We start from the raw sequence: 15,628 nt of genomic DNA, 5'->3' as shown, positions 1-15,628 counted from the left end.
GTGTTTCCCTATAGGGAATATCTTCTGGACATTGAGCTATTGCAGTTTCTTTCTAAACAAAGGGACATTTGCAGTTCCTTTTCAAAATTCTGTGTCAAGTGACCACAGGGGCTGATTTCCCAGGAATAGTTTCCCTAATGATGCATGTTAGGGGAATACTCCTCCCACTTCCAGTCCTGTTGTTTCTGAAACCAGTGATCTCATTCTCTGTAGTGGTGCACTGGGACTTTGTGCTCACTTAGTTTTGTGCTGTGAGCATCGAGCCCTTTTTAATGTGTCAAAGCCTGATTGCTGCCATAATATGGGTATGCCTTCATAACATCTGTGTGGGGAGAAAAATTCGGGGGGGTGAGAGAGAACTGTTTTATTTGAACACACTGCTTCTGTGGATAATTTTCACATATCTTAAAAAAAATAATCATAGACTTTTATAGGATATTTAATAATATCAAGCTTTAAAGCTATAAATCCAAGCTACTACCTCAGTCTGTGCCTCAGACTCATATATGCAAAGGGCAATGGTATAAAAATAACATTTTTCTATCCCTAAGAAAAATAATTAAAAACATCGGGGATTGTATCCCAGCTGACAGCTATGCTTGTGTAAAGTCGTAGTCTGAAGGGAGGTTAAGGCAGAACCTGTAACCTCGAGACATCTCCTGGCTGGTTTTATGTGACAAGATGATTCTGATTGAAAACTGTCAAATTCTCCACAGGAAAGAGGGTATTGACCATGGTTGTTTAGGTATGGGAGGAACAATGTGTCCTTGGTTCTATCTTAATAACTTTGATAGTGATCCAAATAATCTGTGGGTTTTAGATGAGTCTGCGCCACTCAAAGCGGGGATGCCTGTTTGACCGGTGATCCTTTGCTAGGAGAAAGGCTACATCTGCTGTGCATTGTGATTGCTATGTATCGCTGCCGCTCATCTCTGCCCATTTATTTAGTTTTCCCGTCCTGGCACTTTAAAAAGGACCCCAATGTTTGGTAGTCAAACAGTATCTCCTTTGTCGAGGGTGTTCCGAGGGCTTGGGTTTCATTATTTGCGGTGGGAGTGTGTGTGCACGCTGGGAGGGGGAAATGCCATCTGGAAAATCTGTAAGAGAAACTGTTTGTCGATGAATGTGGGCTCTCACCTCACGGAGGCGAGGGGGGGCGTAGCAGCAGTGGCGTTGGAGTTCAGCATTTCAGGCATGATAAACGGGGCTTGTGTCTGCCAGAGGGTGTTACGTGAGCCCAGAGCAGGGCACTGGGGATGGTGCGAGCCCAGGGGGAAGACAGGGAAGCAGTTATTCCTCCAGGAAGGTCCAACTTGCCTTTGGGGGACTGGAAAGGCTCAGACTGCAGAGCTGGGGGTGCTGAATTTCCCTGCAGGCACACGTCCAGCAGCGCGCCCAGAATCTGTGCATCAGCAGAGGCCCTTTTGGGTTCATGGCGGGGTGTTTCTGCCATTTCCCCCCAAAAAAGTTGTGAGCCTCCTCCAGGAAGTGCTTGCCCCTTGCAGTTAGCAGGCTTCTAGTTTGCAGCTGTATTTCTGTGGTGTAGGACGAGTGATCACCCTTGGATCATGCTGTATAGGGGCGGCAACCTCAAAGGTAGGATCCAGGCAAGGACCAAATGTTTGTCCAAAGTACAGCTTTGCAAACATGGACCCTTGGTGCAAGTTTAAGCACCATCGGAGTCAAAGTGTCCTATTAACATTGGATGAGCTGAGTCTGAGGCTGCATACTGTTGTACATGGCATGGCTATGCAGAAGCCACGTTGGCTTTGCATTCAAGCCCTGTGATTCATGATACCGGTACAAGGTCAGCCGTGGACCAGAAGGAATTAGTTGATGCCCTTTTGCTCAAATCCATGACACAGCTCACAGAGGAATTGTTTAAATATGCTTGGCTGCCAGTTTGACTCATTAGAGACATTCTTGTATATTACCCTGTCGCAGAGATGTCTCTTCTGATACCCGTGCAAAGCACTTTGACCAGTAGTCTGTTATGGTCTCCTTAAGTTTCTGGTTTTGTCTTTCTCCAGCTGTTTAATCTGTTGCTTGGACTGTGAACTGCAAGGAGGTGAGACCTGCCTCTACATTCTGCTTATACATATGGGGATACCCGTTGATGCTTCAACAGGTCTTATTTGCAAGCTTGTTTTGAACAACATGCAGCGCATGCATCTGCTTTCTGTGCCATTACAATCTGTTATGGCAGTAATGGTGGTATCAGGTGGGGTTTTTTTCCCTTCAAGCTTAGGTTCAATGGTACATCCCTTGTGTGGGCTTGTTTACTTGGTGGTGCTGTCTTCCTTTTTAGTGCAGAGGGAAAAGGGTGAAAATCATGTTGTTTCTCTGAATGCTTACATTCTCTCTGCTTGGGAGGGGTGAGGGAGAGATGTAAAACGCATCTCTAATTTCATTTATTTAAAAATAGACAGCAACTCACTGATGTAACTTGGTTACCCATGCAAAAAGTGTCTCTGTTAAACTCTTAATGAATAGCGCTCAAATGAATGTTAGGAGCAAGGGAGATCTTTTTAGTTACTTTGTAAGTTCTGTTTCTCTATACATCTATCACAGAGGGTGAAATTTGGTCAATATTGGGGAAGATTTACTTTTTCTCAGGAAAAGAGGTGGTATGTTGGTATGGTATGGACAAGATTGAAGAGTTAGTTGGATAGAATAATGTTGGATGGAAATAATTTTAAAAAAGGAAAGGAAAACTCACTGGGAATGCTGATATTAAAAAAACTGTAAAGTTGAAGTAAGCATTTTTGACCTTGTTTTCCACTTTTCCTACCCTGCCTTCCCATAATATTATATGGAACAAGGAAAGAAGCAAAATGTTACAGTTCTTCAGAGAAATATGAGTATCCTAGAAAGCTGCACATGGTGTTGTTAAGAGAATACGTTTGATTTTATTTTTGTGTCTCTATATAAATACAGATATATTAAAAATATTTTTTAAAAAACAAAGAATTAGTATATATTAATTCTGCTATGTACAAACACCTTCTTCAATGTGTGTTTTTCATGGATGCCAAAAGGGCACATACTGATTATTGCTAAGCTGTGATGCTTAGAGGAGCACTGAAATCCAGTTCTGTTGAAAACTATCATCATAATGTATGTGGTGTGCAGCGTAGAGAAGTTGACTTGAGTATGTTGTGCACCCAAAGGCAAGCACTTGTGCATAACTCAGTCTTCTTAATGGGCTTTGAAGATCTTAAGCTTTCATTGTGCAAAATGTTGCATAGCCTTTTCCCTTTTGGATGTAGTGATCTGGAGAAAGGAGAGTGAAAAGGGAAAGTCCACTTGTGGTATGCTGGGCAGATCCTCCTGGCATTGTTCATCTTAACTGCAGGTGATGGAACCTGGGGCAGGATTAGGGCCTCTGAAATAAAGACAGAGGACAGAAGAGTTTGTTTGCTACTTGGACACCTTGCTGTAGATATGCACAACATGCAGTACTTACAGTACTGAGGGAATTATGTCCCATTTTGAGCTTTCTCTCCTGCCTTATTGCGTACGCAGCATCTTACAACACATTGCATGTTGTATCTGGGACCAAGCTGGACTCGCAATGAGAAAAGGAATCACAGAATTGTCAGAGTTGGAAGGGACCTCTAGAGATCATCTAGTCCAACTCCCCTGCTAAAGCAGGATTGCCCAGAGCACATTACTCAGGACTGCATCAAGGTGGGTCTTGAAAATCTCCAGAGAAGGGGACTGCACGACCTCCCTGGGCAGCCTGTTCCAGTGCTCTGTCACCCTCACCGTAAAGAAGTTTTTCCTCGTATTTGAATGGAATTTCCAACGTGGACATGTTTAGAGTTTTTCCTGTCAGCGAGAACTTTGCTCAGTGCACTGATTGAACTTACATTTGTGCTTTGTAAGGCTCCTGCCTTTTTTTTTTTTTTTTTAAAGAAGATAGAAGATGTACACTTAACAGGAGTCTGCAGGAAAAGTAGGACAAGCTTGATGACAAAAGCAGCACACAAAAGCATTCTGAAGAAATGTAATTTTAGTCTTCGACACAGAAGATAGATAAGATCTTAGATGTATGTGTCACAAACCCTGGGTTGCTGTGATTAATGGGTTTTCTGGATGCTGGATTTGAAACTGATGTTTAACTTGCAGAAGTGGTCGCAGCTGAAAACTTAATGCATACTGTGTTTTGATAAAGTGTAATAACAGTGCTAAATCATCTGAAAAATCCAATTCCAGTTGTCTCCAGTTGGCCATTTTAAATTACTAGATACCTTTTGGCCTTAATCTCTCCATGGCTCGCTTGAATTTTCAGGACCGCTGTGGAAATTAATTCAGTTTCATGAAGTGTTTTGGTTGTGCCCTAGTAGGGAATTAAACAGCTCTGTGGAAACAGAATTTGAATTTTATTTGGTAAAGGAGAGATGAGGCTGCGTGTGAAACAATGAAACTAATAAAATAGGGTATAGATTCTCAGTTAGGGGAGCACCATGCATTCTGCATGTTGGGTAAGGCACAGGTTTTTCAAAGAAATTGTTTGGTCACACTATTAAAACATTCCTATTTTTAGGTCTGTATAACGCGCAAAAGTACACTGAATTAAACTTTCGTAGGTATTGCTTAACACCTGGGTACTTTGCAACATTAATGTTCAGTTAACATAGTCCTTATGTGAACTTCAAGAGTGCTAGTGCATTGCATGTAGAAGCATTAGCTGGGATTTTGCTAAGTACCGCGCAGACTCCTTAAATAACGTATTTCATGTGCCATAATGCCTAGCATTCATGGGCTTATGAAAGGGTAGGTGAGAGGGAGTGCTCCTCATCTGAAGAGTCATTGCACGACAGAGCTCTCAAGTTCATAGGAAGTTTCAGCAGGGGTGGGGTAAAGCAGCTGGTATAATTTGTTCAACAGTGAACTTTGGAATCGGGATTTTGAATCCTGAGAAGAGATTTCTAACAGGCAAAGCGACCATCTTTAGGATAAGGATTTTCCTAGCCATTTGAATAGCTAAATCTCTTCTTCAGGATTTCTTCTCTTTATATAGTGGTTTGCAGTGTGTTTTATCTCACTTTAGCAATGCAGTATTGCCCTATCCATATCTGTCTAGAATACCGTCACCAAGACCATTTTCTCAGCCTTTTGTTTTGGACTCTGTTTCAATAGTTCATGTGTACCTCCTGGATCACAGCAAATACAAACGTTCACCTTTAATTTCTTGACACCAGTCATCTACCCTTTTTCCACAGCATGTCTTGCTTGGTTTGGAGAAGACACCTCCCTTCCTCTCCACTGGGTCCCCTGAGCCAGCCTCCACTGCTGTTTCATTTCAGTAATTCATGTGCACTTTCTTGCTCGTTGTTATCATTCTGTAAGACCTCTCATGGTTCTTTGTACCCCTCCATAAGAAAAACCCTTGTCTTGGAGGGTGGGCCATGCCCCTCAGTATGCCCAGTATTCTGTAGCCTGCTGAGTTTTCCCCGTTTCCCTATTTTTGTCTGGTTTTGTGCAGCATTCTCACTGGGGTAAGGGCTGCCACTTTGTTCAGCTAGTACAGTGCTTGGCCAAGTAGACTGAGGTGCTTAGGGGCTATTAAAAGAATAAACTAAGAATGATTTTCAGATAATGTCAACCTGCTGCGTTCAGGAAGAGGAGAAAGGAGAATGGGAAATGTCCTTACAGCTCTCTTGGAGCAGAGGAGAGATCGCCGGTGACTTCAGAAGCTGGAATGTGTCAAAACAACACTGACCATGATAGTGAATGCATAACAGGGGCTTGGAAAAAGGGGGGAGAGGGGAGCGTCAAGGTGGGATTCGGCCAGTGCATTGCTCTGTCCCTTCCTGTCACAGGGTTGTTCATCTGGAATGACAGCTGTCACCATGCATCGTAAGAGGCAATGTCAAAAACATATTAGGTGCAGTTCTTCAAAGTTATCTCAGTGTTAAATGCAGCGTGTTGGCTGTCTCTGGAAACCACCCGTAACCCTGCGAACTGGATAGACTGGCTTTAAAGCCTAGAATAACTCCGAGCAGTTTGTGCGGATCTAAGTGATGATGGCAGGGATGTCAGGTTAATCAGCAAAGTCAGGTTCCAGGGGAGTAAAATGACCGGCCGAAGGCCAGCGTATCTTGCTGTCTTACAGCAGCTGAATCCTCGTGATGAGTCTGGGGATTAGAGGTGATAAACATCCACCAAGTGCAGCCTTAGAGGACATGCCCTGTTTCGCTGGGCACCCACGGCTAAGATTTCTCTCCTGCTTGCGTGATGATACAAATCTCAGAAACTTCAGGGCTAATTACTTGTCTCACTGATAGCTCTCGTTTGTTTGTAGCCTCCCCTCCCAAAGGGAGTCTAAAGTAGATCACAGATGATAGTGCTGCCACCCTGTAGGTTGACCCAGAGGTACGAGAGGCAGCAAGTGGAGGCACTGCACGACACCATGTGGGGGAGGGTTTGGCAGAAGTTATCCAAACAAGCATTTGAAATTTGTATTTGCCAAGGGATTCTGGATTTCCAGGCAAAGATACCACTTTAAGGCTCTTATCTGAATGATCCACGCACAGCAAGCTAGAGGGAGTCCACGGATCCACTGCATATTTCATTGCAGTCAGCAGGGACGGGAGCTGTGCTCTCGTGAGTAGGGAGGCTCAGGGAGCAATATCCTCTCTCCTGAGTTAATATTTAGACAATGCTACCTCTTTTTTTCTTAAATACTTCTATTTTTATGTTTCTGCATTTCCCAGAAAGCTTTGGGAGTAAGCCCTCCAGAAACTTAAATACAGTGTTTAGCCCTTGCTGTACAGTTACATCTTCTGGCAGAGCTGGGCTCACTGTTCTGGAGCTTCTGATTACAGGATACGTATTTTTCATTTTTAATTCCTTGGCGTGCCTTTACTCAAATTACCTCCTTCCTTGCCAGCGGTGGAGGTTAGGTCCCACCACAAAGTAATTACTAGCACTGGAGATGTACATGCTTCTCCCTTCTTCCAGTCACCCAGCTTGTGCCCAGTGCCAGTGTGCCGTATGCGTCTGTGGTCTTAATAGCAAGGACATTCAGCAGCACAGGGGCCGTAAGCCCGCTCTTATTTTTGTTACCTGTTTGCAGCTGAACTCTATTGACATCTCATCAGCTTGATGCCTTCAGATGTGCAAGGGTCTGGTGTCAGCCTTGCAGACTGCTTGGTGGCACGGCCACAGCACCCTGGCTGCCTCCCACGATGCTGGTGCAGCGTGCAGCTAATTCGAAGCTCTGCTGCTGTTTACTAGCCATACAGTGTACGTGCTTACTCTCTGCTTTAATTAAGTATATGCAGTAAATACTCTGAAGGCAGGAGAAAGCTTTGAAAGAAAGATCAACACTCTTTTCTCTATATGTATATTTTGGCCTCAGACTCCAGCTGCGTGATTTATGGACGTGCTTCTCACAACTGCTGACGAGTTGTGGCAGAGGACTGCGCTGTACGCTGTTGGGATGCAGTACAGCTGGTGTAGGGCATTCTCCTGCAAGAGAAAAGAACTTATATGACAGAACTCGAGCAATAGGGATGGGAATTTTTTTTAAGGCAGAGTTGCAACTGCCAAAAATGCATTTGATACTTTTTTTTCAAGTGAGGTTGTTAATAGCTTTGTGGAATTGACTAGGCTGAGAGAGTGATATCTGTGTATTATATCAAAGGATGGGAAGGGGGTGGCGGTGGTGGTTAATGAGGATGTATTGGATAGTGTGGGACCTGAGCGTGACGTAAATGGTATGGAATAAGGGGTGGAGAATGTCATGGTTTTGACCGGGGTAGAGTTGACTTTCTTACAAGCAGCTGGTGTAGTACTATGTTTTGGATTTGGGATGAGAATGATGTTGAGAATGCACTGGTGTTTTTAGTTGTTGCTAAGCAGTCAAGGCCTTTTCTGCTTCTCCTACCATCCTGCCAGCAAGTAGGCTGGGAGTACACAAAAAGCTGGGAGAAGAAACAGCTGGGATAGCTGACCCCAACTGACTAAAGGGGTATTCCATGCCATATGACGTCATGCTCAGTGTATAAACCTGGGAGAAGAAGAAGGAAGTGGGGGGACGTTTGGAGTGATGGCGTTTGCCTTCCCAAGTGACCATTACATGTGATGGAGCTCTGCTTTCCTGGCAATGGCTGAACATCTGCCTGCTGATGGGAAGCAGTGAATGAATTCCTTGGTTTGCTTCTCTCATGTGTGCAGCTTTTGCTTTACTTATTAAACTATCTTTGTCTCAACCCATGAGTTTTCCTTATTTTTCAGATTCTTCTCCCTCTCCCACTGTAGGGGGAAGAAGTGAGCAAGCAGCTGTGTGGTCCTAGTTGCCAGCTGGGGTTAAGCCACGACACCAGTCAAAATATGCATCCTGTGCTGTGACTTCCAGAGGCTTTGGGGAGGAAATTAGAATGATCACCACAGCACTGGTGCTCCTGTGAAATCATCAAAGCCTTTATCCTCTTTTAGACTTACTAAATGAATCCTTGGGGAAAGAATGTTGAAGTTGAGAGTGTGAAAAATCCTTTGTTCTTAAGGAACCACTCCAGCTATTTGATGATTGCAAGCAGTAGAAGGAGCAGAAGTCTGGCTAAACACTATCTCTAGAAAGAGGAATAAAGCTGAGACAGCAGGCATTAGCCCGTGTAGGACATGGCTCCCTGGCTGCTTTACTCAATGGCTTGTTTAGCCTTGTTTTGCTGTGTGTTAGCAGCTTTCGGCAATGTACAGTGATTAGTGCTCTGTGTCGTTCCTCACTGGTCCTCTCTGTATCCTGGGGCTAGGATTAGGTTACAGCCCTGGAATGGCATGGTTGTCTGCATTGACTGAGAGCTGAATAGTAAGGGCAGAGTTTTGTTGATAGACTGAAATGCCTTCTGTGTTTGTTTCCCTTCTCTGGAGGAAGGGTGACATTATTTTCATTTGTAGTCTTTCTGTCTCTGAGCTAAACATGTGGTGTCCAATTTCCTTCCCTGGCAGGTGACCTGGAAAATGAGGAATGGTGTCTGGGTACAGAGCTGACTCCAGCAGCAATAAAGACTGAGCCAGTGTTGTGCGAGACATCGGGCCTTGCTCCCTCAGTCAGTCTCACTGTCACGGCCACGTCGCTGGAGGGAGAACAACCTGAGCTACAGACGGATGCCCTGGTACGTGCAGAGTTTCTGTTCTCTCTGCACAATTAGCTACAGATTCTCCTAAGACTGCATATTGGTGTAGCCTCCTTGGTGCCAAAGTTGTCAGTTCAGGGTGCACAGTGCAGTCTGCTTTAATGTTTTTTATTGTTTGCTGGTGTCCTACTACTGCTGTAAGAGCTTGTGTTTGAAAACAGTTACCTGTATTTTCAGGTCTTAACTTTCTTTTCTATGCTAGCCCCAAAGCCTGGGGCTCAAGCATTTTTAAAAATATTTAAACAGTTTCTAATGAACCAGTCCCACCTGAACTGACTAACCTGTTTGCCCTGTTGAGCCTGTGACAAGCTAAGTGTCTTCCATAACAACTTGCCTTAGTGCTGCTGTGCCTTTCCCTAATCAGAACAAGACTCCTTGTTTGAAACAACTGGAGAGTTTCCCTCTTTGCCTGCTAAGTCACTGTTGCCAGATCTACGATGCTCTGACATTTCGAGCTGCTTCTGCTTCCACACCAGCCTGCCTCCTAAGGAGCATTTGTGATGCCTTTCTGACCACAGCTGGAGCAGCCAGGGGGCATTCACAAGGGCTTAGTTTGGCTGTGGTTGAGTTAAGGAGAGTAAACTGCAGCAGCTGATGGCTCACCAGAGTCCCCTGGCAGTGGAGGAAGAAGCATGACTGTTCTCAGTCCCCAGGGTGCGAGGTCAGTCCAGGCCGGGTGGAGTTAGTATATGCTGAAAATAAATGTTTCCACTTGGATGTGGATCAGAAATATGTGCAACAGAAATTATTTTATGAGAAACTGACAAAACTTAAACACAAGTTTCCCATGGTCCTCTTCTAGACTGAATGTGCTGTCCTCAGTACACAGTCCTGCTGTAGCTTGGGATGCTGTGATTTGCAAAGAGTATATTGGGACTAACTGGTGGCTCATTACCATTGCACGGACTAGTTACACAGGTTATTGAGAGAGATTTTGGCTGCAACGAGCATGCTGATGTGCCAAACTAACTTCCTCCAGCCTGGGACTGTAGCATTCAGGCAGACTCTGGGCAACAGCTTGGCAGCCTGGTGCCCCGACCTTGTCAATAGGGCTAGCCAGATGTCTTCCAAACTTCAATCAGCCATGACTGTCTCTTCTCCTGCTCCTCCACACCATGAAATGAACTTGGGTCCGATTATCTGGTGCTTCAGTGACTGGCACCTTGCTCTTGCTCCCCGATGACAACGGTCTTGAACAGGCTGTCCCCCACTGCCAGGAGTGTTTCTGTCTCTGTTCAAACAGACTGTGCAGTCCGGCAAATCCTAGCAGCAGCTCTGTTGCTAAGAGAAGTAATTTGAGTGGGTTGCATGCTAGCTTTCAGTCTGAAATGTCATCTCTGAGGCGTAATCTTTTATTTAGCTAAATATAGTAGTAAGAAAAGCCACAGTGGGAGTAGTCAGGACAATATTCTCTGTAGCCTGGTTTAGCAAACTGTGTGAAGCAGTTAAAGCTTTGCCTGTAGCAGAACAGGAGGGAGGGAAACCTCTCCATATATGGAGAAGTCATCCTTGTAGCCTTCTATTAAGATTTTTAAGATGTGTGCTTTGGATTTTCATGCTGTTAATTTCTCTTTTCTAGATGAAACCATTGAGCCAGAAAGTTCTTCCAGAGATTAAATTGGAGCCCCATGAAGTGGATCAGTTCCTGAACCTCTCTTCTAAGGAAGGTCTGTTAATTACCAACCCAAAATGCAGGGGGAGATGACCAGAATGCACAAAGAATGTACTTTACCCTGATTAAATATTTGGCTTCCTCATTCGCCATGTTAATCTTTAGGCTGAAGCTGTTGCCTTCTAGGGATTCAGGCTGCTGAAGAGCCAGCCTCTCTCTGACCCATTTATGTGGTTTTTCTTTTTTTCCTCCCCATGCTCATCACAAAGAAAAATACCCCTTTTTTGTCTGTAGTGTATTAAGAATTGTACAGTTGCTGAAGGGAGCTTGAATCCTTAAAGTACAGGATTATTTAGGGTAGAAGAGAAATCAATTTGAGGAGACTTAACTGAGGTATAGAAAGCTTGAAGAGCATAAGCGAAAACTTTACCATTTTAACCTCTGATACAAAAGCAAGTTTGTGAGTTTATATATGGAATTAAAAGCTTGGTGCATCTGTTTGTAGCATATTAGTTTTAGTAGAGTTTTTAAGTGCCAGCAGGATCCCTTTGCACTAACATATAAATGAGGAAGGAGGAGCAATGATCTCTACCCTGAAAGTTAAACACGGTTTTGTCGCACATAATATGTTAACCCAAGAAAAGTTTGAAAGAGCCAAATATTCGGGCTGAAATTTGAGCAGATAACTGCATCTCAGTTGTCTGATACTTGATATTCTGTTAGTGAATTCATTTGTGTAGGTAATTAGAACTGCTCTAGGGAGAGAAGCAAGTGATGTATCAGGTGGAAGAAGGAGGCTATATCTCAACCCAGGGTGTAGATTTGATTGCTCAATTTGTGGGATTTAAGGGCCTTGCTGTTTTTCAACTGCTAGAGTTAAGATGCTAGACAAAAAGAGCTCGTGTATAATAGCCTTTTTTTGTCACTATTTTTCTTCCTTCCTCCCCCACCACCCATTTGATCTTTTCAACTCAAATTTGCAAAGTATAACAGAAGGGGAAGGTGGCAAATTCAGCCCTGCATCTTCCTACTCCCAATTTTCATTGCTGTAAATTTATCTCAGAGAAATAATGACTTGGTTATGGCTGTTTTGGACATCTGCTAAATTGTCCATGTAATATGAGTAGGTGAGATACTGCCCTGTTTCTCTTGGTCCAGACCCATTTGGTCATAAGCAGCACTTGGCTTGCCAATTCTAGCACAGGTTCTTTTGGCTGCAAATGCAGTAGAAGTTAGTTTATGGCCCTGGACAGCACAGAGTGAGAGAGGTTCCTGTGGTGGTGCTTATGCTGCTTCTGCTCCATCAGTACCTTAAACCCTTCACAGTCACTAGGTTGTCACTTCCTCCCGGTTGTGCCAAGGCAGGTCCTCAGGAGTCAGATTATTTTTCTCCTCGCTGTTTGTATAACACCTTGGACATGATCCCTTCTCTTGAAAAATGCTGGCAATTTGTTTAATCCACAGCAAAGTTAGGAAAGACTATTGTTTTTGGAAAGAAAGCGCACTGACTCAGATCCCCTCTGTTAATGTGGTTTCCCAGGGACAGGGGACTTATACTGGAGGGTTATACTTAAACCTCAGAGCATTTGGAGAAGAAGCTGAAGTGTAGGTAGAAATGACTGAAGCATATGCGCAGAGCCCTGTTTTGTCTGTTAAGCCTAAAGATAGCTGCTGCGTTTCATTCCTTCTTTGGAGACCTGCATGCTCTGAAAATCTTCCAAGTTGCCATTTTTCCCTGATCCATTTTTTAGCAGATGGTCCTAGTCTTGGAAACTGGGTGGTGGTGGTGGCTCTGGTGGAAATTTAAATCAAAACCTTGTGTTATATATCTCTCTTGCCATTTAGCAGTGGATCCCCTGCATTTGCCTCCAACCCCCCCTAGCAGCCATGGCAGTGACTCTGAAGGAGGGCAGAGCCCGGCTAGATCGCTCCCTCCTTCAAGCCCAATCCAGCTACAAGCCACGGCTAAAGTGACATCGCGCGCAGCTTCAGCGCTCTCCAATTCCCCTCTCCTGACTGCACCACATGTAAGTTGAGCTGACTTTTTCTATCATCTATTTATGTCTCTCTTTTTTTTTTTCTTTTTTTTTTTTTTTTTTTAATTACTGTTTTTGCCATTGATTTGACCATCTCTGGTCAAAACTGCCAGTCCAGTAAGTCTTGCACACTGGTCTGTTCTGTTCCCACATAGAACAGCGTGTGCCCCTCCTCTAAGTTAAGACAGGGTTCAACAGTGTTATTAGGTTTCTCCCACAATTGATTGTATTTTGCATTAGGGCTCAGCCCTGCTGGGTTAACCTGTCCCTGGTAGATCTGCATCTGTCCTCTTCTCATGTCAAAAGCAGGTGGTGATCTTTAGGGAGGGATTTTCAGCAGTGCTTCTTATTTGTCTCTTTCCCTGTTTGAGCCAAGGGAGGTTTTACTGTTGGCCTCAGTGTGTGCAGAGCTGGGCCGAGAATAACTGTTTTGAGGGAATCCTGTCCCAAAAGTTCAGTCTCTGAATGGAAGCCATCTAAAAAGATCTTTCCCTTCCACTCATTCCTAATTGCAAGAGGCTGCTGTGTTACTAGGCAGAATCCCCTCTGAAGTGGGAGAGCTGCTGTCTCTCTTCCCTAACACTCTTTTCTCTAGAGCTACGTGCACTTACTGTTGTATTATTTCATTTCTATGACACTTGCAGAAATTACAGGGGACCGGCCCACTCATTCTGACAGAAGAGGAGAAGAGGACACTGATAGCAGAGGGGTATCCAATCCCTACCAAACTGCCCCTGACAAAAGCAGAGGAAAAAGTGCTGAAGAAAATCCGCAGGAAAATAAAAAACAAGGTAAATGACAGTTAGCTTTACTGGGTAATTTCTATTAATCCTTCATTTAAAAAAATGCTGCGATAATTCTGCAGTAATGGTCTGTGGTACAGTTGAATGCTGTAAGATGTCTTTAAATAAAGTGCTTTCCTTTGTTCCTAAACACATCCATCAACTTGTCTGTCACTGTGACACTGTGCCTCTGTCTAGTTATTTACCTGAACACATGAACAATAGAGTATTTAGCAAGCAGGCTATCAAGTTGCTGTTGCTTGGCTCCATTTTAAAAACAGTACAATCCTACCCTTATGGTACGCAAAGACCTCTGTATTCTTTTCCGCTGTTTCATGTTTTAAAATCTGACTGTGTATTTTAGTGCCCTAGTCTTTTGATCACTGAATTCCATGACCTTTAAATGAATGTTTGGTACCAAGGCTGTGAAATGTCCTACAACTCTTTTCTTTCTTCTAACATGTGGAAGAGCCTAGTGATAAGGAGGAAAGGATTATTTATTTTTTTCAGACCTGGCCAGCCCACTTCATCGAGAAGATATTAGTACATCTTTGAAGGTTAATGCATTCTGTTACTGGTTTTGCAGATTGAGGTGTAAATTTGCCCACACTGAATTAGAATTTGGTATTGTAATATATTTTTTCAAGATTATTAAAAGTGACCTTGTGCATTTTATGTGCTGCTTTCATATAATGTCATTTATATTGGAGAGGATCTCTGGAGGTCCTTTGGTCCAACTCCTTGCTTTGAAAACAGGGTCAGCTTAGAGGAAGTTGCTCAGGGATGAGCATGTCCAGTCATGTTTTACTGTCAACATATGGCAACATTTTACTGTCAATGTATATGGCAACCTGTTCCCATATTAGGCTGCTTTTGTGGTAAAAACAAACAAATAGAATTTATAATGTCTAATTCGAATTTCTTTTGTTGCAACTTGTATTTGATACCTCTAGCCGTTTTGCTGTACACCTCTGACATCATCTTCCTACACAGGATAGTTGAAGGCAGCAATGGAATTCCCTCCTTAGCCTTCTCTTCTTCAATCTGAACTAACTCAACTTTCGCTGCCTTTCCTGATATGTCGTGTGCTCCAGCATGCTTATTATAGCAGTGGTCCTCCCCTGAGCTTGCTTCTGTACATCCAAAGTATTTATTTCAGAGCCACAAACTGTACACTGTACTCAACTGTGGTATTGCAGGTGTTGAACAGAGAGGAAGAACCACTTCTCCCAACCTGCTGGCTGCAATCTCCTTAATGTAGACCCGGATCTGGTTGGCTGCCTTAGCTACAGGGGTGTATTGCTGACTTAATGTTTGACTCCTTGTTCATCAGGGCCTGCAAATCTTTTTCTACAAAGCTGCTTTCTGGTGCATGCATGGGCTTTTCCTCTCCCAATTGCATTGTCCTAGGATTCATCTTTTAGTATTTGTCCTAGGATACTCTCCCCAGATGAGTCTGAATTGCTTTTTAAGGTTAGTTCTGTAAGAGCAGGGAATGATCTTTTTCATACTAGTGAGAGGAGCAGTCTTTTTTCAGGATGTGGAAACAGACCAAGTCAAGTTGCTGTTGCTGTTGCAGATACTGCTTACCAGGAATAGAAATGAGAATAGCACGGAGGCTTGAATCAAATAATGTTAAGACTTTTTTACTAGTTTATTAATTCATCTCTGATGCTTTTTTTTTTCCTATGCAAATATTTGGTGTTTTTCTTCTTTTTCCCTTAGATCTCTGCCCAGGAAAGTAGAAGAAAAAAGAAAGAATACATGGACAGCCTGGAAAAAAAGTAAGCCAGCCTTATTCCTGTTTCCAGGACCAATAGCACTAGTTGCTGGACTGGGAAGGGATCCAGCTGTTGATGCTGGGACTGCTTTGTGCACAGAGTGCCAGCTGTCATCTCGTGGTTGTGACTGAGAAAAGGCCCTTCTACTGGCTTCTGCTTGTACGTGCGCTGGGCTGCTGCATTCGTAACTGTGTCTACCTCCAGCACGTTGCTAACATGCCGACAAAGACTTTGAACCTTAAATAAGGCAAGACCCATCTGCTGTCAGCCT

At 43.7% G+C, this 15,628-nt stretch overlaps 1 protein-coding gene across 2 annotated transcripts in view; it reads left to right on the top strand.

The window, feature by feature from the left end:
- CREB3L2 (cAMP responsive element binding protein 3 like 2) overlaps window positions 1-15,628 on the top strand; it is an 84,250-nt gene that overhangs the window by 55,436 nt on the left and 13,186 nt on the right. The window contains exons 3-8 of one of the 2 annotated variants that reach the window (XM_074168041.1): window positions 8,959-9,125; window positions 10,726-10,813; window positions 11,657-11,659; window positions 12,604-12,785; window positions 13,439-13,585; window positions 15,302-15,360. In XM_074168041.1, coding sequence (XP_074024142.1) covers window positions 8,959-9,125; window positions 10,726-10,813; window positions 11,657-11,659; window positions 12,604-12,785; window positions 13,439-13,585; window positions 15,302-15,360 — 646 coding nt within the window. The remainder of the gene's footprint in view (window positions 1-8,958; window positions 9,126-10,725; window positions 10,814-11,656; window positions 11,660-12,603; window positions 12,786-13,438; window positions 13,586-15,301; window positions 15,361-15,628) is intronic. The other variant, XM_074168042.1, reaches the window with a different exon arrangement.

This window comes from Numenius arquata, chromosome 2, assembly GCF_964106895.1.
Source record: "Numenius arquata chromosome 2, bNumArq3.hap1.1, whole genome shotgun sequence".
Lineage (NCBI taxonomy): Eukaryota > Metazoa > Chordata > Aves > Charadriiformes > Scolopacidae > Numenius > Numenius arquata.
This window is presented reverse-complemented; position numbering and strand designations above follow the sequence as displayed.